The 23640-nt window shown below is 37.0% G+C and overlaps 5 protein-coding genes across 6 annotated transcripts in view; 2 read left to right on the forward strand and 3 right to left on the reverse strand.

The window, feature by feature from the left end:
- The window catches only part of LOC105316875 (filamin-A-like), an 11620-nt gene extending 4621 nt beyond the window's left edge, over positions 1 to 6999 (reverse strand). The window contains exons 1-2 of the mRNA XM_019993588.1: positions 6662 to 6999; positions 8 to 6547 (exon numbers count right to left, since the gene is read on the reverse strand). Coding sequence (XP_019849147.1) covers positions 8 to 6547; positions 6662 to 6962 — 6841 coding nt within the window. The 5' untranslated portion in view covers positions 6963 to 6999. The remainder of the gene's footprint in view (positions 1 to 7; positions 6548 to 6661) is intronic.
- Positions 7000 to 7093: 94 nt separating this feature from the next.
- On the forward strand, positions 7094 to 15144 carry LOC100632485 (general transcription factor IIH subunit 4-like). The gene is made up of 16 exons (XM_019993645.1): positions 7094 to 7209; positions 7311 to 7412; positions 8973 to 9107; positions 9591 to 9684; positions 9750 to 9947; positions 9999 to 10067; positions 10483 to 10566; positions 10776 to 10827; positions 12340 to 12414; positions 12469 to 12520; positions 12751 to 12799; positions 13377 to 13406; positions 13610 to 13657; positions 13711 to 13789; positions 13920 to 13981; positions 14947 to 15144. The coding sequence occupies exons 1-16, from the start codon at positions 7109 to 7111 to the stop codon at positions 15052 to 15054; spliced, it is 1338 nt and encodes a 445-aa protein (XP_019849204.1). The 5' UTR covers positions 7094 to 7108; the 3' UTR covers positions 15055 to 15144.
- Positions 15145 to 15151: 7 nt separating this feature from the next.
- On the reverse strand, positions 15152 to 19497 carry LOC105316876 (F-box only protein 7-like). Of its 2 annotated transcripts, XM_019993644.1 has the most exons (10): positions 19290 to 19497; positions 18768 to 19218; positions 18281 to 18386; positions 17600 to 17728; positions 17315 to 17398; positions 17212 to 17264; positions 16153 to 16279; positions 16041 to 16087; positions 15723 to 15757; positions 15152 to 15372 (listed from the first exon to the last, which is right to left on the reverse strand). In XM_019993644.1, the coding sequence occupies exons 1-10, from the start codon at positions 19403 to 19405 to the stop codon at positions 15321 to 15323; spliced, it is 1200 nt and encodes a 399-aa protein (XP_019849203.1). In that variant the 5' UTR covers positions 19406 to 19497; the 3' UTR covers positions 15152 to 15320. The 2 variants fall into 2 exon arrangements, with proteins under 2 accessions (XP_019849203.1, XP_019849202.1); XM_019993643.1 differs by having other exon boundaries at positions 15152 to 15757.
- A 216-nt stretch (positions 19498 to 19713) lies between these two features.
- On the reverse strand, positions 19714 to 22859 carry LOC100638714 (zinc finger A20 and AN1 domain-containing stress-associated protein 7-like). Its single transcript, XM_003384411.3, has 3 exons — positions 22449 to 22859; positions 20595 to 20735; positions 19714 to 20015 (listed from the first exon to the last, which is right to left on the reverse strand). Exons 1-3 carry the CDS (start codon positions 22654 to 22656, stop codon positions 19867 to 19869), a joined length of 498 nt encoding a protein of 165 aa, XP_003384459.1. The 5' UTR covers positions 22657 to 22859; the 3' UTR covers positions 19714 to 19866.
- Positions 22860 to 22976: 117 nt separating this feature from the next.
- Positions 22977 to 23640, forward strand: part of LOC100632613 (RING finger protein 32-like) — a 1891-nt gene continuing 1227 nt past the window's right edge. Inside the window, 3 exon segments of the mRNA XM_019993589.1 lie at positions 22977 to 23142; positions 23346 to 23488; positions 23552 to 23596. Coding sequence (XP_019849148.1) covers positions 23001 to 23142; positions 23346 to 23488; positions 23552 to 23596 — 330 coding nt within the window. The 5' untranslated portion in view covers positions 22977 to 23000.

Below are 23640 nucleotides of genomic sequence, written 5' to 3' on the forward strand. Positions count from 1 at the left end.
CTCATGCTGTGGACTTTAAACGTAAAGGGTACTCCGACTTGTAACGGGCTTTTAGTCATTTCAGAAGCATCCACAGTACAAGCTTCAGCATCACAAATGCTAATGGTAAATGGAGTCTTTGAGATCTGATACTCTCCCCATTTGATAATGACACTAGCCTCACCAATAGATTTACCAATAAAATTCAAGTTGTACTTGTTGAACATTGCATCAACCAATTCACCAAGATGAACTACATCAACTGATAATTGCTGGCTCTCCTTTTGCCCATTGATTAGTACATTTAATGCTCCTGGACCAGCTCCTGTAGTGTCAATGCAAACTGTGGCTGATTGATTGACTTGTACTGTGTTAGGTAGATCTCCTACTATCAGGCAACGAGACGGATCAACAATATTTATTTTAAAAGGACTGCCTGGTATGGGGATATCGTTAACTTCTACAAATATGCTGTAAGTACCAACTTTTGCTGGTTGAAATGAAACACGTTTAAATATTTTTCCATTTTTCTCTTCCTCAGTGACATCAATGTCCTGCTTCTGTCCATCAGGTTGTGTTGCTGTTATTACTAACGATTGATCACTACCAACTGCAGTAGAGTCCACTGACATTGTAGCTTGTTCTCCAATTCCAACACAAGACTTAGACATTGCATCTCCACTAACTGTAACTGATTCAATGCTGAATTCTGGTTCTTTTCCAACAGCAGATACTTCAAAAGGACTGCCTGAGATGTTCTCTCCTAAGCACTTAATGTTAATGGTGTAGGCTCCTTCATGAGGAACAGCATAACTGATAATGTAGACACCATCACCTTTATCTTCAATGCTTACTAATATATTAGGATCATCACTACTAGGAGGAACACTTGGTACAACTTTACACTCCTTCCCTTCTCCTGTTATAGTAACTTGTAAGAGTTCATCAGTAAGGAGGCCAGCTTCTGGTCCAATGAGTTTAATTTCACTTCTCTCTGTAGCAATGCATTCACTGATATCTTGGTCACCCAGTGTGAACTGACTAGCTTCAAGCTGCTCAAGGTTAACTTGGAATGGACTGTTTGGTATCGGCTCTCCAGCCCATGTGATGCTAATGGTGTGTAGACCTGACTCATAGGAAGTGAAACTAACATTATAACTACCATCACCATTATCATCAATTTGAGCAACTGGACTATCTGATGGACCACTGCAATTAACTTCAAGTTCACCATTCCCTGCCTCTTTGGCCTGGACTGTGAATACAAAAGGTTCCTTAGCTTTTCCATCACTTGCAATATCTGATGCATGGCATTTGCTAGCATCACAAACTTCAATGGTTGAAGAAAAGACCTCATGCCCTGACCATGCTACAGTTACTTGTGATCTTCCTGGTTTTAAAGCTGTCATTGTAAGCAACTCTCCTTCTAATTCCACAGCCAGTGAGTCCGGATTGGAAGAGGTGACTTCCAGCTCTCCCTCCCCACCATCATCAGTACTAACACTGATGGATACTTCTTTACCAATATGAACCCACTGGGGAAAAGGGTCATCAATGGTAACTTTCTTTGGATCAATGACAGAGTATGTGACAGGACTACCTTTAATGTGCTCTTGTCCCAAAGTGATTGCTAGAGTGTGTTCTCCAGTGGTACATGGTGTACATGTGACTGTGTGTTGGTTATTCTTTGAACTGATTTTGCATTGAGTGTCTGATGGTTCTACAGGCCTAACGCTCAGTTCTGCATCACCAGCTCCAGTGCTGTCGATTACAAAAACAAATGGTACTCCGACTTGCAGTGGGTTTTTCTTCATCTCATTTGCATCAAAACTGCAAGCGCTTGTATCACAGACTCTGATAGTGAATGGAGTGCCTGGGATCTGATACCCTCCCCATTCAATAGCAACACTAGCCTCACCAATAGACTTAGCAATGAATGTCAAGTTGTACTTACCATCATTTGTCTGTGCTGCATCAACTGATAATTGTTGGCTCTCCTTTTGCCCATTGATTAGTACATTTAATGCTCCTGGACCAGCTCCTGTAGTATCAATGCAAACTGTGGCTGATTGATTGACTTGTACTGTGTTAGGTAGATCTCCTACTATCAGGCAACGAGACGGATCAATAACATTCACTTTAAAAGGACTGCCTGGTATGGGGACATCATAATGATCCACAAAAATGCTATAAGTACCAACTTTTGTTGGTTGAAATGAAATATGCTGAAATATTTGTCCATTTTTCTCTTCCTCGGTGACATCAATGTCCTGCTCCTGTCCATCAGGTTGTGTTGCTGTTATTACTAATGACTGATCACTACCAACTGCTGTAGAGTCAACTGACATTGTAGCTTGTTCACTAATGCTTATACAAGACCCATCTAGTACTCCTTTCCCTGATGCTACACACTTGCTAGCCTGAGACTCTGGTCTCACTAGAATGCTAAAAGGACTCCCTGATATATGCTCCTCTTGATAAAGTATTGACAGCTTGTACTGACCAATATCATAAGCAGTATAACTGAAAGTATATGAGCCATCATTATTATCAGTGCACTCAACTTTTGGTGGGCGAGTTGGTGGTTTCCCTTCATCGTAAGTCATGGAGTATGACAGGGTACCAGAAGCAATGGCTCCTTTATGTAGGCCTACAATGGAGAGTGAGACAGGCTCTTCTGGTTTAGCTTTTGCTAGGCCAGCACTAGCAGGAATCCTAACTTCCTGGGAACTAACTTTCTGCAAGACTTCAAAACTGAACGGGCAACTAGGCACTGACTGACCAGCGACAAGAACAGAAACTGTTGTCTCTCCAGCTTGTGATGGAGTAAAAGAAGCTATATATACTCCATTACCACTCTCCTTCATGGAAACAGGGTAGCTTGTATTAGCACTGCCTGCTTCAACCACAGGGACACAAGGACCACACATTGAAGTGTCAATGATGAACTCAACTTTGTCGTTCTCTTGAATATTTGCTGAATCTTTCAACTGGGAGCAGTCAACTGTACATTTTGAAGGATCAAAAATATTAACTGTAACTGGAGCTTTGAGGACTGGGTGTCCCTCCCATTTGAGCATCATCTTACAGAGGCCAATGTCTGTAGGAGTTAATAGCAACTTGTTGGGTTGGCTTGAATCACATTTAAGACAGTCATCTACTGTGATGGAAGCACTGAGCTCTCCTGGACCGCATTCAGCTGTGTTGATGGATACAGGAGTTGTCTTTCCAAGTGTAAGAACAGTCGGGATATCGTCAAGGATTTTACAAGCATCAGGATTAGTAATGTAAACAATGAAAGGACTCCCTGGGACTTGTTTCTTCTCAAATTTCACTTCAACTGTGTATTCTCCAATCGTTTTAGGAGTAAAACGTGCTTGCACAACCCCCTCATCTAAAACCTCCTGCTCCACTTTTGGCGTTTGCTTCTTTTGTGATGCCTTTATTGACAGTTTCTTAATGTTACCCTTTTTGATTCCTGTGACAATGAACTTGACTTGCTGTTGTATTTTCCCAGAAATAACAGGAGGGATGACCTTTATACTGCTATGATCAAGAATGTTAGCTCCCAATGGAAAAGGAGGCACATCAACACCACTAAAAGTAAGTGATATATTTGAGTGTGCAGATTCATTGGGTATGTATCTGCAGAGAGTTGTTCCATCATCCCTCGTTGTGACTATAAATGACTTTGGCGTTCCTCCTGCTAGTTCTACGGCTGCTGATAATTTGCCTGGCTTAGCTTCTCTATCGTCCACAATTACCTCAAGAGGCTCTTCAATTTTAGTTGCAAAACTCTCCCTGTCTGGGATACCAAGGACTTTGACTTTCGAAGCATCTCCAACATTAAAAGTGAAGGGACTACAAGAAATGTGATCACCAGACCACTTGACATCAACAGTATACTTTCCTTGAGTCTCTGGGTACATTTTGATTCTATGTACGAGAGTATTGTTACTGTCTCTCTCCTCAGTATGGAATATAGGGATTCCTTTCATTTGAGGATCAGAAGCAGCAATAGCGAGTGATCTTCCACTCACTCTGTTCGTGTCAATACTAAACTGAAGAACTCTACCGACAACTAGCTCATCTGGTTCTTCAATTGCTTTCCCAGAAGCGAAACATTTTTTAGCTTCTGTAGCTTTTGCAGCACGTACTTCAAAAGGACTCCCTGAGATGTTCTCTCCTAAGCACTTAATGTTAATGGTGTAGTTTCCTTCATGAGGAACAGCATAACTGATAATGTAAACACCATCACCTTTATCTTCAATGCTTAATAATATATTAGGATCATTGCTACTAGGAGGAACATTTTGCATAACTTTACACTCCTTCCCTTCTCCTGTTATAGTAACTTGTAAGAGTTCATCAGTAAGGAGGCCAGCCTCTGGTCCAATGAACCTAATTTGGTTCCTTTCTACAGCAACACAATTTTTGAAAGCCTCACCATTTATTGAAAATTGACTGACAGAAACTCGAGCAAAACTAACTTGGAATGGACTGTTTGGTATTTGCTCTCCAGCCCACGTGATGTCAATGGTGTGTAGACCTGACTCATACGAAATGAAACTAACATTATAACTACCATCACCATTATCATCAATTTGAGCTACTGGACTATCTGATGGTCCACTGCAATTAACTTTAAGCTCACCATTCCCTGCCTCTTTGGCCTGGACTGTAAATACAAAAGGTTCTTTTGTTTTTCCTTTGCCTGCAATGGAGGACACACTGCACTTGCTTGCATCACATACTTCAATTGAGAAGGGCGAGTGTGCAATATTGCATCCAGACCACGTTATGGCCACTTTTGATCCTCCTGTCTTTAAAGCTTTCATCTTAAGGACATACATTCCTTCTCTTGTCTTGTCCAAAGTTGTTGTAAGACATTTTGAATTTGAAGAATTAACCTCCAATTGAGCTATTCCTCCAGACTTAGTGCTGACATTGATAACTAACTCCTGTCCAATGTGCATGTATTGAGGTATAGCCTCACTGAGGACAACTTTGCTTGGATCAACGACAAAGAAAGAGAGTGGGCTACCACGAATGGGCTCGCCATCACATCTAACAACTATCGTGTGAGAGCCCACAGCAAGAGGACTAAAACTAGCTAGAAAACCTTTATTATCAGGAGCCAGTGTTAGTGGTGCAGCTCCAGAAGGTGTCCTAGCCTCTGCTACAATGCATTGGGCATTAACATCACTTGCTGTGATACGGAACTTTGCTACTTTCCCAACTATCCCTGGCTTGTTAGATGGAGGATCAAAATGAGACAAACGGCATTGACTGGGATCAATCACACTAATAATGAAAGGGCTTCCTGGTATCTCTTCTTTTCCAACTTTTACTATTACTTTATCCTTCCCTGGTTTCCTTGGCATATAGCTCACCTCAGCCTCACTGTTCTCCATTGATTTAATGTTAGCAGACTCAACGCTCCCTGATGACCCACGATCAATTTGTACACTCAAATCGTTGATATCTAAGAAACCTTTTGCTCTCATGACTAATATTTTCCCAACCTTCCCGAACTTAGCTCCGGTAATTTCTGGACTTGAGAAACTAACAGAGCCGGAGTCAATGACTGTACAGGTGAATGGAGAGTTTGGTATATCAACTCCTTCCCATTTGACGTTAATAACTGTGCTACCACACTTCTGTGGCACATAGGACACTTGATAAAATCCCTCCCTTTCTTTTGATATATTTCCATTGACACTTGACCCAGAAGAAACAATAGTGACACTGAGGCTTCCAACGCCAGCGTTTGTTGCATCGACTTGAAAGATTGCTTCTCTCCCAGCAAAAGCTTTAGAAAGGCCGTTACCAAAAGCAGAGCATTGCTGTGGAAGAGGAATAGCTTTGGTATTTAAAAATCGTGAAACATAAGTGACAACAATAATCTCATCGACACTCGGATCAGCCATTTCCTCCGGAGATAGGATAGGCTCAACTTCTAACTTTTCTTTGGCCAAAGCCATTGCTCGTCTTAAATTTTCCACAGATTGATTTGGATCGAGGGAATTCCAATCAGGAAACAGGCCAGGACTCAGCGTATTGATAAGGGCCGCCAGATTAATCCCATTATTCCAGTCCGTCTTGAAATTGGTGACCTTTTGAAAGGATATAATTGTCTGGACCCACGTCAGAAGGTTCTTTATTGCAGGCTCACAGAATGAGGATATATAAATCATGACACTCATCTCATCAACAAATAACTGGTGCAGATCAATCGGGCTTATGATCTGAGGTATTTTAAGCCTGGTCTCTGCCAGGTTCATTGCTAGTGTGCAGTTATCCAGACCATTGGAAGGGCTGAGAGAAGCATGATGAGGACAGAGTCCCGGCTGAATGCGATCAATGAGGTAACAAAGGGAGATACCGTTGCTCCAATCGCTCGTGAAATTTGTTACCTTTCTTTCCGGAATGAGAGTGTTGACCCAAGTCAGGAGAGCTTCTTTTGTGGAGAGAACTTTACCGGAGCTCCTTATCTGGTAATGACGAATGAGCGTCCATATCAGACCGAGACAGAGTTTCACGTTGCCGTCAATGATGTCTGATGGTCCTAAAATAAAAAATGACAATAATAGAGCTGCATGTATGGGTGTATATGCAAAAAGATGTTTTGTTTAGCATTTCCATTATCTATGTATGCATGAATGCATTAAAAGACTCATACCTATGTTGACAACTTTGATGTTTTGCGATTCCAAATAATTGAAACAGGCAGCAACGTTCTCTCTTACATGCGCTAGCATCCTCGGGTTTTTATTTCTCACTTTGACCCTTTCATCAATTCCTCGTCTAGTGCTAAGTTTATCTAGAAGAGCAACTAGAGCTCCATCTTTGAGGTCCGTCTCCAGGTCCTCAATTTCAAACGACTGCTCAGACTCGTCCTGGGGTCGGATTACGCTGTTGACCCATCTGACCATGGTACTCTTCTGCACGTCTTTCCATCTTTCGCCCACTGCTCGGCTCATGGCTGGAAAGAAGATGCAAAAATATAAATGTAAAATGCACTTGTTTTGTTGCAAAAAAACAACGCCCTACAGTGCGTGTGGTCAAAACTGAAGGGCGTTCCTCGTAGGTGCTAATTGCATTTATTACAGGGTCTACCCCATCAAGCATGGCGACCAGTTGTGATCTTTTAACATACTTACAATCCCTTCCTTCTGCTGTACTAACTCGTCTTTATCAGCATCCGCCATCTTGTCTAGCTGTATACAGGCAAGTAATAATGATAATCTAATAATAATAATAATTAATAATAAATATTGTTTAATTAAGTTATTCAATCATTTTATTTTAATTACTAATAATAAATTTAGGTCACTATCAGAATTAGGTCAATTGTATATTATGAGAGTGTTATTTATAGAGCGTCCATTGCCTCTAGCAGATATTAACTCTTGGGCTCTTCCTGGAAACAAGTAAGTTGTGTTGTGCATGTTTTTAAAATAACGCTTAAATTGGGATTTTTAATTTGCTTTAAAAGATTATAGGCTGCTTAGTAGTAGTACAGGGTATTTCGCCAAAAATGGCTAAGTAAGAACTCTTCATTTTTATTACATTTCCTGATGTATATACATCATCTTATGCTGCGTAAAAAGTTTGAGCCAATTCTGATCAAAATTAGATTTTTTACAAATTTTTAAAGTTACTCAAAAATCGGGCCAAAGTCCCTGTACTATAGTACAGGGTCACAGGCCAAATTTCACCAAAAATGAAAAGTAGAGAAAGTATAATTTTTATTACATTTTCTGATGCATATACATGTTTTCATGCTGCGTAGAAAGTTTGAACTGATTTCGATCAAAATTAGATTTTTTACGGATTTTTAAAGTTACTCAAAAATTGGGCGAAAGTCCCTGTATTATAGTACAGGGTCACGAGCCAAATTTGACCAAAAATGAAAAGGAAAGAATTCTCCATTTTTATTGCATTTCCTGATACATATACATGTTCTTATGCTGTGTAGAAAGTTTAAGCCAATTCCAATTAAAGTTGGATTTTTTACAAATTTTTTAAGTTACTCAAAAATTGGGCCAAAGTACCTGTACTATAGTACAGGGTCACAGGCCAAATTTTGTCAAAATTGAAAAGGAGAAGATTTTCAGATTTCATTACATTTTCTAATGCGTATACATGTACTTACCTTATGTAGAAAGTTTGAACTGATTCTGATCGAAATTGGATTTTTTATGAATTTTTAAAGTTACTAAAAAATCAGTTTTTGCTTGTCATGGATATCATACCAGTGGAACTAATGGGTTTTTTGCTTGTCATGAATTCTATGCTGTCGAGAAAAATTGTTATTTTTGTATTATAAGTTTCGAATTCTCAATACATAGCTAATACGTATTTTATACCATTTAGAATAATTATTTTTCAGTTTTTTTAAAGTTACATTAATATTGATGTTACTGAACTACACGTACATGTACATTTTAGCTTTCTAATATTTCATGATATTTAATTTCATAATTGTTATGTCTTATTTTAATCATCAGTAATTTATATCTCTGTATTTATAATTGGTGGATATATATTGAATACATTTGTTATAATAAACTGCTCAATATTACTAAAATTTCAATTTTTAATTTATTAATTTTTGCTGCATAGCTTAATGCCTTGATTCAGCTTTTAAAATGCCCATAACTCAAAAAATATTTGTCAGAATCAGCTCAAACTTTCCACACAGCATAAGAACATTAATATGTATAAGAAAATGTAATAAAAATTTGAGGTGATTTCGGAGCCTTTTTTTTGAAAAAACCATGGGCTATAGCCTTGGGTATTTTTCAGGATTTTAGCGTTTTCTTAAAATGGCTGTAACTCAAAAATTTAAGTCGGAATCAGCTCAAACTTGCTACACAGCATAAGGACATCAATATGTATCAGAAAATTTAATAAAAATTTGGGGTGATTTTGGAGCCATTTATAACATTTTTTTAGTATTTATTTATTTATTTATTTATTTATTACAGCTTACATGCAGAGACACTCTCGCTGTTGAACAAGCTCCACATTTTTGAGCCAGTACTAATCAGAACCGGACAGCAGCAAGGCTACCAGCTCAACCAATCATACCAAACCAACCTAAGAATACTAATCTGTGGAGGGTGAGGCCACATTCTTTACATTCCTATCTACAAGTTGTGTGCATACCATGAAATTTTCCCTAGTCCTTAAGCCAATCCGTTTATACATGATGCATTTGATGTTGGAATGTTTGGAATGTAGAGCTCTCAAAGCTATATAGTACTCTTGTGTAGTTATGGTAATGTGGTATGTATTTTAGGAGTTTAATGACCGTGTAATTTGCTAATATGCACTATGTGCTATTGTGTGAGCTTAAACTTGAAATAATAGTAATTTAAAAATATCCCAAGTCCAAATCCAACAGTTTTTGGTAAGAGTATGTTACAGCAATTCATAAATTAATGGTATTGCTATTAATAGGCGACCAAAATCAGAGAAAAACTCAAAAATAATAACCTAAATCCTTAATATCATTGTGTGTACAAAATGTACAGACATTCATACACTGACTTAGAAAAACTCTCTCTCCTTTTCTCTCTCTCATGTTATTAATTCATTTTTAGAGGGCAGCTGTGGGCGGTACCTGGTCACCGTGGTGATGACAAACACTCCAGGGATATTCCCTACCTGAATGACTATGCAGATAAAAAATGGGAGGTACACACGCATAAACTACTAAACTAAATTATCAATACAATCTTTATACATGTACACATACGAAGAACATTCTCAATTTCATGGTTGGAGGCAGCGAGAAGTTGGACTCAGAAATAGTTCAAGTGTTACAATACGCTGGACTCATGAGCCAGGCGTCTTCAAGACATCCATCCTTCATTACAACTCTTGGATTCCAGTTTCTACTAATGGACACACAGTCTCAGATATGGCAGTTCATACTACAGTACTTAAATACAGCACAAGTATTAATGTTAGAGGCATCAAAGATTGTTATTATTATCATTTGTCTTTAGGATAGAGGAATGGATCTCATTGATTGCTTGAAGTTTATCTTTCAGTTAAGTTTTTCAACTCTTGGAAAGGTAAAAGAAGTTAGTTAAGTGTACTTTATGTATGCTATCTTATAACGTTTTATGATGTATTGGGAAGGGGGGCTTGCTCTACTGATTTTGGCATAGCTATCCTGAAAGATCAGCTCAACCTTCTGTTTGTAGGCTACACGTATCTCCTATCATTAATAATTAATGAAGTCCTTTTAAACACATTCCTAGTTAAAATTAGCATAAGTGGATTCAGACTGCTATATATAGATATCAATGTAATAGTGTTGATATGATACTATTAATACAAAAACATCATGTTTTGGGGTAACCCATTTTTGGTGTGTTTACCTTTGTCAAGCAATGTTTATCTTAAATAATCAATAATTTTAAAAACACATTTCGACCATACTATATATAATTGTTGTGCAATGATTGCAAAATGCTATTCCTCTAGGATTACTCTACTAAAGGTCTTACTGAATCGCAGCTAACGTTCATGTATCATTTATGTCAGTTTGGTCTAGTGTATCAAAGAAAGGTAAAGGAGGGTGTTCTCGCTGTGTTGTCTTCAGCATAAAGATCTCCTGTTGTGTATACAGTATGAATATGTAGTGGGCCATTGTTCTCATCCTGCTGATATAGCTGCTAGCATTAATATTATTCATATTCAGAGATTATTACAAACATGAATAATAATAATAATAACAATAGTTATTACGATGGCTTCTTAAAATTGTGTTTTTGTAGAGTAGCTCGAAAAGATACTACCCCACAAAACTGGTGATACAGCTAACTGCAGGTGAGACTATAGGAATGCTATGCTTTGAAATGGTAATGAAAAATGAAAATACTGTTTTAATATCCATTTTTGAAATGACTAACCTTTAATGATCATAATGGGTAGGAGTGGCTCACAGCTCCCCGCGCTAGAAAAGTTCTTTTGTAGTTTAAGCACTGTCTTGCTGTCTCCGTCATGTCTACAATATGGAGCTACAGCAGCCGTGGTCTTGTAGATCGGACTTGTTTGGCAGGAGGTTAGCAGCCCGCAGCAGCAAAGAGAACTAGTGCAGTGCAACCATCGCTCTCCCTTGCCGCTTTTGGCCGCCATTCCTTCCACCTGCCCCCCAGGCCCGACCTACAATACCACAGCAGCAAGAAGCGAAGCGACTCTCTCTCCGTCACCAGTCTGACCTTCACTAATGATAGCTTTGTCTGACACTGCATTTTGGTGCCCTCTGCTCTCGTTTTTATGCTAAAGGAGACCAATGACGTCATCTATAGCCATATAAGTACATCTGCACATCTTGTACTGCTGCGTGTGTGGAGGAGTGTTGATCATGTGCTTTCCTTTCCCCTTTGCTGATATTGCTATCACGGATCAGGCCACTATGAGATGCTCCATTCAGACACAATAGTTCTGCATTGAGTGCTAATTATATGTGAGCTGTACTTGCAGTGCTGACTGAGCTAAGGTGAAAATGTAGCATTTGTTGTTCTATTAAAATATGTGCATACACACTATGAATACAGGAGTCACTGGCTCAGACTGTTGATATTGAAATCGGGGCCAGACATTTCCTTCCACTATCTGATTTACTAATGATATAATAATGTACCTCACTGTGCACTATACTCACCAGCTGTAGCAACAACTCACTGAACTAATTACTCTGTATATGGACTTTAGTGATCATTGCCGAGGCAGTAATTCATCACTGCTAATAGATCTGTACATATAATAGTGCTGTAATGTAATGCTAATATTATTATTGGTTATATCTATGTTTGGATAGTGGAGGACTTTACTAAAAACATTCATTTCCTATCATAAGTTCAGTTACAATAATAATAATACCATTGCAATTTTGGCTATAATAATGTAATTCAATTATTATCTAGAGTTTATAGTGGTGTATTATATTCATTGGTACATCGACTACAGAGTTCAATGTTGTTTGTTGTGTATTGAAACTAAACAGAAATGTTGACGATTGAGCAAACTGGAACTATGAATGGGCTTTCCCTGCATAGCAGAGATGAAAAGGAATAGGAGTGTACAGCCTCCTTAATCTGCAAAGGAAATTCCTTATATTTTATACTCTTGATACTATGCCTATATTGATACCTGATATTTTATAGTCTTTAATCTAATTACCATTGGACCTTGCTTAATAGTAGTAATTGTAAAGTAGTAATATATGGCTGGCCATATATGATGGGATGCTGAACTTAAAAGTGTTTGCATGTTTCCATGCATTAAGGAAGCTTGTCCATGCACTGCATTCACTCTTAATTCCTTTGCCCAAAACAGGTCAGCAATCAAGGAATACCAGTCAAGCAGGTTTCATTATCGTGGAGACAAATTATCGCGTTATTGCCTATACAGGTACCATACGGTTGTGTTGTGTATTTTATAAGTTTCATTGTTTACTGGCTGTAGATTCCAAACTTCACATAGCCACTTTAGCATTGTTCTGTCAGATGCAATACAGGTATAAGTTATGATTATGATGATGATGATGAAGTGATCACATTGTCACTCATTGAACTTTTATAATTATTCCTAGTATCTCTTCTCTTTTTTCTTTCTCCTATTACGTTGTCTGTCACTGTTTTCTCTTCCTCTAATTTCTTTCTTCCTGAACTCTGTCACTTTGTTCTACTCCAACGCTCTCTCTCTCTTTATCTCATCCTCACCTTCTCTGTGTCTCCCTCTTTGTAGGTTTCCCAATGTTGCTGTAGGCACTATTACTAGAGAGAGCATTCAACAGGTATACCACCACATTGATGGGTTGTAATGTCTGTGGTTCATTAAGGGTGGGCAGTGGGTACAACCTTATCAGAGTTTAATGATAAAGTAGTAGCAATATAATGGACACTGTGGACAAGGCAGTGTCTCTGTTATACAGAGGTGTCCTTTATGTGGAGGTTATTTTATACAGTAAGGAATGTAATTGGTACACTAGGTGCTGTCCGTTAAATGGAGGTGTACGCTATAGAGAGTGTCCATTAAGAGAGGCTATACTGTATGTGTGTGGATAAAGAGAGACAGAGAGGCTAAAGGAAGAGAGATGGTGTACAGCTAAAGGAAGAGATGGGATAAGATAAGTAAAGCAAAGCAGTAGTGTTGCCCTTAGGTATGTACTAGTCTCTCTGTTATGGTCATTGCCCTGTAACTGTATATCACTACATGATAATTGTATCAGTATTGTTGACTATGTAACCTGTTATAAGGAATTGCTGATCCTAGTTCCTGTACTAATACTGAGTCATGTTAGTGCATGCTCCTAGTCATGCATGTACATGTACATGTACATGCATATTGTTGTTTTTCTTATGTCTTATTAGGCTTTGGTTCATGGCATAAAGGCAGATCAGGTGACTCTAGTCATGATTATCATTGTTCTGGACATGTTTTTGAACTGCTTGTCTCTTCCTGTTATTGTTATTTTTATAATACTATTTCCCTTTCTCTTCCTCCCCTCTCTCTCCCCCTCTTTCTCCCTCTTTCCCTCTCTCTCCTCCCTCCCCCCTCTCTTCTCCCTCCCCCTCTTTCTCTCTCTCCCCCCTCTCTCTCTCAGATCATATCATTTTTAACACAACACGCTCACCATAACATGCTCTCAAAGGTATCAAATTGTTCTATTTTCAAACACTCACTCACTCTCCATTGACTAATAAGGCACACATATTACCACCTACTGTAACCGATCAGATCAAACTGTGGGAAATTGAAAGGAACAGGCTAAGCTTTCAAGAGGGTAAGAAGACCAATAATGACTACTACCAATAGTAATGTGTACATGTATGTGTGTGTATTAGTTATGATGTAATCAATTCAATACTACTATTAAATACTGTTAGTGATTAATGTTTGTGTGTATGTTGCAGGTATATTATATTCTGAATTCTTATCTGTCACTGACTATGAAAAAGTGAAGAAATACGCAGAGGTATTTATATAAAGAGAGAGGGAGGGAGGGGGAGAGAAAGGGGAAGGAAGGGAAGGAGAGAGATGAGTAGTGTGTCCCATATTGATAATAGATCACTTAGTAAATGACAGTGCTGCACACTCGTATAAACATTCTGAGTAATGCTTATGTCAGCACGAGTCATTGAGCTAATTGTTTGATAACCATTTTAAGGAATCAAAATGTCACTCTCTAATCAATTTTTAATCCAATAAGCACATGGTCCCCTATATAGCAGACTATTTATATCATTAGCTGACTGTCTAACCAACACAAAGAGATTACATACATACCCTATTGTTGTCATGCAGCAATGCAATCAACCACCGGTAGTCTTTGTCACTGGATAATCTTACAATATTGCCTTGGGGCATTTGACACTTTATCCCTCCCTCTCTCTCCCTCCCTCTCTCTTTCTCTCCCTCCCTTTCTCTCCCTCCCTTTCTCTCTCTTCCCCCCTCTCTCTCTCCCCTCCTTGTTCTTATTTCTAATGTAATTTGTCTGTTTCTGAGGTCTTAACAAAGTATAAAAATTAAAAAAAAATTTTTTTTTGTAACAAATTGTGCAATACCAAATCTTGTTCACACCTTGTTTTCACCTCAGGGTGTAAACAAGGTGTTAAAAATGAATTTATTTTTTATTTGTTGGTAAACAAACCACATTCTCAGGAAGCAGTAAGATTGAATTGGCATGCTAATTATTATTTATAATAACCTAATTATGGAGTCTTGTGAGCTGAGGAATGTCTACCTTCCATTAATGAATAGTGACGCACAGTGACTTCCTTAACTAATCACATTATTATCATTATCATTATTATTGATTATTATCATTATCATTATTATTATTATTATTATTATCATTATTATTATTATTATTATTATTATTATTATCATTATTATTATTATTATTATTATTATCATTATTATTATTATTATTATTATTAGGATCTTGGTGTTCTGCTGTGGAGTAATAGACAAAGGCGACTGATGGTGATCCATCCTGACAGACATGATGAGATAAGACACTTCTGGAAAAGACAGAAATCATCTTAAGGAACATTGACAATAATAATGATAATCATTAATTTTTATGTAACATTAATTATTATTCTTAAACCTGCCCTGAGCCTTAATCTGTAAAAATAGTCTATTTTGTCACAGCAAGTTTGGATCAATCAGTACAAAATTAAAAATAATCACAGCCAATATTAAAGTTAGCCATGAACCTGTGCATGTGTGACAGAATAATAAATGTTATAATTCATAATGGTCTTTTCTTCTGTAGTTTTTTATTGTTTGGCATTAGCTGTTGTCAGTTGCTACATATCTGAATAGTCAACTTCTAGTTTTGATCTTAGCTTCCGTTGCATTCTACACAACAAGAAAGAGAAAGAGGGAAGGAGAGAGAAAAGAGATATACTGTAATAGCTGATTGATTGATGAAATTGAATGAAAATTGAAGAAAAAGTCACCAAAAAGGACCGGGCATAAAAGGATTGGGCAATCGATCGTCAGACCACAACCCCTCTCTCCTCCTCCTCCTCCTCCTCTCAGTTATGAAGCCGTGAGGGTTAACCCTCTCATCATCCAGTTCATCATGACCCCATAATGGTAGTGGTACCAAAGGAGGTGACAAAGGAAAAGGGTTAATGGGGACACTGTAGTCTATATCGACCCTTCCTCTCGCTGGTAGTAACACTTGGTTCATTAAGTATTCTTGCCTTGTTTTTCTATTCTGGTAATGCTCTGTGTACTTCTATAGGAGGAGAGAGAGAGAGAGAGGGTGGGGGGAAAGAGAGGGTGGGGGGAGAGAGAGGGAGGGAGAGAGAGAGGGGGGGGAGAGAGAGAGGAGGGAGAGAGAGAGGGGGAGGGAGAGGGGGGAGAGAGAGAGGGAGGGAGAGAGGGGAGAGAGAGAGGGAGGGAGAGAAAGAGGGAGGGGGGAGAGAAAGGGAGGGAGAGAGAGAGGGAGGGGGAGAGAAAGGGAGGGAGAGAGAGAATGTGAGGAGAGTATGATGAGTGTGTGTATGTGTGTTACTGACTTCCTTCCATGATGTAACCTCTTCTGGTTTAGGAATAGATATTACATCTAACAAATTAAAAACATAGAATTAGAATTATAACTACGTGTACAGTCATTCTTGTTAGTCAAACCTTTTTTGAAGTCTCTAATAAAGAGGAGTTTCCATAGATACTCATCTTGTGACAGGATGTTGAACTCTCTGTTTACTTTAGATAAACTTATTAAACTCTTCAAATCAACCAAAGACATTATGAATATCTAAATAAAATTGAGAGAGAAAAAATCTTATAGTCAATAATAATAGCAATATTGATACAATTAATAATAATAATAATAATAATAATAATAATAATAATAATAATAATAATAATAATAATAATAATAATAATAATAATAATAATAATAATAATACTAATAACAATAATAATAATAATTAACAACAACAACAACAACAACAATAATAGCAGTAATTTTTAAAGCAGGTTAATTTAAGGAAAAGAAAGGAGAGAAAGATAGAGAAAGTTAGAAAGATGGATAAAATTAGTAATGTAATAAATTTATTAATAACAGTAAAAATAATAATAATTCATAATAAAATTTGTGATCATAGGCAAAAATAAGTTTATAAACAAGGTTAGTCTATAGTGGGGGACAAGCCTGACTCAAACATAATAAGATCCACAGGGGCTGATTGGGTAATATTTTTCCGAGAGAAACGAGATCGGTGACCACGGAGGCACTGCAAGGATGAGCGAAGGAGAGCAAAGGACAGTGTCACACGCATACAAGATATGGTGTGGTTGTAGGAGTGACCTGACTTATTACTCATCAGTGATGCTAATCTCTTCAAACAAGTCCTGGCTATAATAATAATAATAATAATAATAATAATAATAATAATAATAATAATAATAATAATAATAATAATAATAATTTTTTTTTTATTTTTTTTATTTTAACAACAACAACAACAACAACAACAACAACAACAATAATAATAGTAATTTTTAAAGCAGGTTAATTTAAGGAAAGGAAAGGAGAGAAAGATAGAGAGTTAGAAAGATGGAGAAAATTAGTAATGAAATAAAGTTATTAATAACAGTAAAAATAGTAATAATTCATAATAATAATAATAATAATAATAATAATAATAATAATAATAATAATAATAATAATAATAATAATATTACCTTTACTTCATGAGAGAGGCAGAGTAGTGTACCATACTCTGGGAGTTTAAGAGCTGAAATATAGAAATAATAAATAAAATAATAAAAATAGAAAAAGACAGACCTCTTCTTATATCGGTCAGTAAGTGATGAGGTACAGCATCTTTGAATGTCTGGGTCAGCTGAGAAGTGTTTGTAAGTGAAATACCTAATCATACATGAACAAAGTATAATAAGAAATAATTATTATTGACAAACAAGTGTAATAACAAATACATTTAAGACTAAAAAATAGTGGAAATTGTATTGCATGTACATGTACATAATTAATTCTGAAGAGCATAAGAAGCTAAGACATTAAGTATTAAAATGGCTGCATGTGTGCTATGCCAGTCAGTATGTACAGTACCTGTATCAGATGAAGGTTCGGTAGCTAATGATGAGTTTGGACTTGACTTGTTGATGTACTGATCAAAAGGTAGAACACATGTCACCACTTGAGTGGCACTGTCAGAGTCAGTAGAAAGATTAATAGAAGCTACACATGTTATGTGTGTAAGAGAGAGAGAAATATATGCAATAATGAAAATAGCTTTTAAGTTTTTTCAGGTTTTGGCATACATGTACATGTACATGTATTTCTTAAAATGGCCGTAACTCGAAAAATTTAAGTCGGAATCAGCTCAAACTTGCTACACAGCATAAGGACATCAATATGTATCAGAAAATGTAATAAAAATTTGGGGTGATTTCGGAGTCATTTTTTGGAAAAAACCATGGGCTATATACAGGGAATTTTTCAGAATTTTGACATTTTCTTAAAATGGCCATAACTTGAAAAATTTAAGTCGGAATCAGCTCAAACTTGCTACACAGCATAAGGACATTAATATGTATCAGAAAATGCAATAAAAATTTGGGGTGATTTTGGAGCCATTTTTCTATAAAAACCAAGGGCTATAGCCTTGGGTATTTTTAGAAATCTGGTACTTCATTAGGTGGCAATAACTCAAAAACTTTAAGCCAAAATCAACTACACATGTACAGGTACACATGATATCAATGACAATGAATAGTTTATTATTCTTACCATGTGTAATTAAGTTAGGGCCCAGTGACGTACAAACCATTTCAATTGGAATAATGGGACCAAATGGAGCAATGTACTGGTAGCGATTTAACGATTTCAATTGTTCCTTTGAGAGAGAGAGAGGGAGGGAGGGAGAGAGAGAGAGAGAGAGAGAGAGAGAGAGAGAGAGATGGAGCTATGGTGAGTGTTAATACTTCAATATGATTAACAGTTTGAGTGTCCATTGCATACAGGCTTTATAATAATGATTATTAAAATAAAAATAAACAGATGCTCAGGTTAAAATTAAATTATAAATAATAATGAAATTAACTAGCAGATGTCATTAACTAACACGTTTCATAAAATAAAGTACTATGTGCTTGTATTTTAAATCCATTTTTAATATTCTACACTAGTCCTAAATTGGAGATATTCTCTGAAATAATTGTGACACATTAATAAAGTTCCTCTCCCTCAATACATTCACTAAAGTAGCTTACAGTACCTGTTCATTCTGATCCTTCTTATTGCTGAAACCGCTATCAAGCATCATCATGTGTAACGCTTCACATAAAAACGACACACAATCCCCACTGCTAGCCACGCCTGAATCTGACTTGACCACGCCTACTTTACTCTCGCTTGAATTCTGTCTTAGAAAGTTTCCGAAGTTACTAGTACTCAGGACTCCTTGCGGCAAAGGTGGTCTATCAGTAACAGCCTTTATTATCAGCTCGGACGTATGACTAGCACTTCTGGGCGTGGTTCCAGAATTGATCTTTGTGGGTGTGGTCTCTATTGGAAAATTGAAATCTCCGATATCAAGATTGGGCTCAAAATTAGGAGGAATGAGACACAGAGTGAAAGCATCCTCTTCATCAAGTCCAATGTCTTGAAGAGGACACTTCTCATTCTTAATGGGATGGATGGAGTCTTTAGAGAAACGATACTCTGAACTAAAATGAAGAAAAATAGAAAAAATGGCAATTTATCTTTATTTATTTATTTTAAATGCAGGCTTTAATACCTTATATAGTTGTACAGTTTCTTTCTTAGGTCAGAGAGGCTTTCTTTAGTTGGGTCTACCTCCAGAGAGACGGTGCGGGCCCCAAGATCTCTCTTCAATCTCACTCTAATCAACATGGCTGACTGTAAAAGAGGGGCCTGTCTATTTATGGGCGTGGCTCAACTTTGTTTACCGGGCAATGGCGGCAAAAAATTTATATTAATGCATTAAACTTCTTATTAATTTTTTTATCTTTTATGGAAGAGAGAGAGCATAACAGTGTTAATAATTTAAATAAAAGAAAGAAATGCAACTAATAAAGAAAGAATATGAGATAGTAATAATTGCATTAATTATTATTAATATTATTATTATTATTTTTTATATTTGTAATAGCACAATTAAGACTTGAGTTATTATAATAATAATTATTATAATTATTTCACTAGAGATGGTGGAAACACAACGAATAATAACTCAATATCCATCCTAGTAGCTTAAAGATAGAAGAGAGAGAGAAAGAAGAAGAGAGACGATCAACAAAAAGATACACTCAACTCTACAATGAGTTGGGTTATCGGTTTTTTACTGCCAAGCATCAAATTTTTTGTATTTTTTCTCCTACAACTTTAGGATTGTGCTTCTCAATCTGCTCTCTACCCATGGCTTTGTAGTCAAACGTGCAATTATGTTCGTCGGCATGGCGATGTAACGAACAGAATAGATGACCACACCTACAGTCAAATCCTAGAGAGAGAGAAAGAGATAATGATGTATTGTCAACACTATTGTCAACATTATTGTTAACATTATTGTTATCGTTATTAATTCTCTTGTAAACAACATTGACAAACCTGTATTTATTCCAAAAAGCCAAAAGTATAAACACATGTATGAACACTATGATAAACAGGCTAACAAGAGCTGATAAACTTGTTAGTCGATAAAGGTTAGGGCGTGTCAGCCATGTTTAATGTTTAAACCATACAAAAATAAACCAGGCTTCTTTATATACATGTACATGTACGCTCCATACTAGCCTATGTATAATCACATTTAATGTAATATGCGTCCCAAATGTACATCAACAGGTGGTCAGGTTACATATTGCTAATGTCAACATCATATAGAGGGATAAGAAAAACAAAAATAGAGGGCTCAAATATGATCGGAATGCAAAGGTAAAGGATAGTGTTTTGAGAAAGGAGACATTAATGAGCATCTGTCATACATACATACACCTACTCATTCCTATTACGCACTGTGCTGTGCTACATTATGCCCTCTCTCTCTCTCTCTTTTTCTTTCTCTCTCTCTCTTTCTTACCTGTTAATCCTACTTTCTTTCGACAAGTGTGACATCGATTTCTTTTTGTTGGTGTTTTTGTGGGAGGGGACAATGCCGTTAATTCGCTTCGAGGAGTAGCAGTCACTTCCTGACCCACAGCTCCAGGAGATGAATCAATATCTAGAAGAGAACAATAAAAACGTGTAAACTTCAAGCAATGGAGAATCAATATTCATTAACAAAGAGTGTTTGTGTAGTGGTAATGGCATTATCATAATCAGTTGATTTATTCTAGATGACCACAACTTCAAATATACACTCAACACTTCAATAATAATTATGACTATCCGCTCACACTAATTAAAACTCTATAGCAATAGACCCACTATAAAAGGTGCTCCTAGTAATTATTGTATGACAATTGAAACCATGACAAGGACAAATGCTCATGTACAAGTATGGTCCCATTATCAGTGCATAATGATACAAAGGAGTGAGGTTTGTGTGGGCCATTGTAAAACAGAAGATATAACAATGAAGCCTCTCCTTTATACATGTATCTACTCTAAACATAGAAACACCACCACTCCATGAACAAAGTATCTATTCAAAGAGGGGCCACTTTTCACTGTATTGTGAGGTGTAAATGGTGTCTGGATTATAAAGGAGAGCCTGCTTTCTATTGTTTAGTCTTGGTTATACACATCAAAGAATGACACAGTGTCAATAAGAGACAGGAAGAACAGGTAAACAGGATTATATATTATTATTATAATTATACACTCATTACTTCATGACGTTCAGTTGCTATTAACACTTAGAGTGACAACTTGCTACTAACCCAAACTCAAGCCATACGTACACTAGACACCATTATCAGGACTACATCACTCCCTCTCTCTCTCACTCCATAAAATGATCTCATATTCATACATTAAACAGGTCATATAATCTTATTATTACTTTTCTTTCTCAACTCCCTCCCACCTGTACTCTCTCTCCTTCTCTAGCCAAATTCTTCTTTCTCTATCTGCACTTTCATTCTTTCTGTTCTTTCCCAATTCTTCAAAGTATATAATTTATTTTAAAAGGATATAAACAGCTTCAACCATTACAGAGAGAGAGAGAGGGGAGGTAAGAATATCAAAACACATTTCAGACAGGGGCCAAAGTGTAACAAATAGATTAACATAGTCAAAGAGGCAACAGTTTTAATAGAACAAAGTCCTTAAAAGGGCTACAGTACATCTGTGTCCATGTACTAATGCAATTTTGTGTGTGTCCCATATGTAATGTCTACGATCATCATGACTGATAGTGGGTATGTGTGTGTGTGTGTGTGTATATACAGTTTATAAAACCAGCAAGGCAGGATGAGAGGACAAGATTAACCTGAATTCAAAACAAGCTAAGAAAACATCTGCTTTACATGTACTTAGTCATATACAAACTCTAGAGTGACAGGGAGGGGGGGAGAGAGAGAGGGAGACCAGATGGTCAAAATAATTATAATTAAACCAAGCCATGCCAGATGACTGATGCAGAAGGACAGGAAATAGGAACATGATTGAACAAGTTAAGAGGAACAGTGAACACAGAGAGGGACAGACAAGCATAATGAAGTACAGGGTACAGGCTGTCTACAAAGGACTGATGTGTAGGGAACAATGAGCTAATGTAAATCATGTGATGATGATTGCCCACAGTCTCTTGCAGTTCATATATACTTCATTTTTAAAACTTTCCAGACAATAGAAGATTCAATCTCCCATTCTTAAAACTAACAAAAACACATGTACATACACTGTGGTCTATAGTAACAATTTTCTTTTCTTCTCTCTTCCTCTACCACCAGATCTACCCAGCCCATTTCTCTCTGTCTCTCCCTCTTACCGTCTGCTCTTTCTTCTCTCGTTCCACCAATGCCTGACCCAGTCACTGGGCTCTGTCCTAGCCTCGCTCGCTCATCTTTTCTTTCTTGGTAGTCACGATAACATTTTGAGCAGAGGCCCTCGAAGGCGGTCGAACCGAAAAAGCCACAGCCGGAACGACATAAAGAAGGAACTCCGCTACTTACATTTTGACTAGTTTGATCTTCCATGGTAGTGGTTGGTATAGGAACGCTTTGTTCTCCTTCTTCCTCGCTCTGTTTCTTTGCTATAAATCTTAGCCACACTCCTGGGACTCTCTTTCTGATACTCTCCAATAAAACGGCTCCTTATAAAACCCCCGAGCCTCTTTCTCTGTCTCACTGCGTCTCTTTCCTTTCTCTTTTTTTCACTGACAGAAAAGAGACGCTCAATCACTTTATTAGCACATTCACCACAGATTCCGGTCACGTGAGACACTGTCGCCATGGGGACAAGACCCGCCCATGTTTAACATACATTTTCAATGCAGAGAAAAGATAAGGTAAGATGGTCATTTTGAGCAATAAGCATCCTAATGAAAGCCTCTTCTTTGCAGATTAAAAGTAGAAGAGAGACTTCCTTAACAGCAGTAGCTTTTCAAGATCACATTGCAAGAGAATTCGGTTTAATAAGAGAAAAACAGCAAGGAAACAGTCACCGAACGCAATTGACACTAGGTATTTAGGCCACAAAAATTTCTATGTACATGTACATGTACACACACCTTGAAATAACTATGTAGTATTAATAAGTAATACTAATACTATCATAATACTAATAATAAGTACATCTTAAAATAGTGTATTACATTGAAACCATGCTATATACATTATTATTATTATCAAGAGTAGATTCTTGTTATTATCATACACATTTATAGCTCAAAGGTTAGGTCTTGTTGCATCTCCTCCTGCTCCATTAACTGACACACAGTGGGATAAAGCAAAGGAGGCTAGCAGAATTAGGGGAGACTCCTCTCAACCTTGTCCAATATGCCAAGACGTGTTTGGGTTACAGAAACAAGTAATTATTGTTATTATTATTATTCTTTTTTAAAAACTATTTTATTTTATTATTATTTTTTAGGTTTTGCTTTCATGTACTCACACCTTCCACAAGGTGAGTTCCCTATAATTAAAGATGATACCAAAATACTTTCACTTTCATTCTCTTTC

Source organism: Amphimedon queenslandica, unplaced genomic scaffold, assembly GCF_000090795.2.
Source record: "Amphimedon queenslandica unplaced genomic scaffold, v1.1 AMPQUscaffold_13491, whole genome shotgun sequence".
Lineage (NCBI taxonomy): Eukaryota > Metazoa > Porifera > Demospongiae > Haplosclerida > Niphatidae > Amphimedon > Amphimedon queenslandica.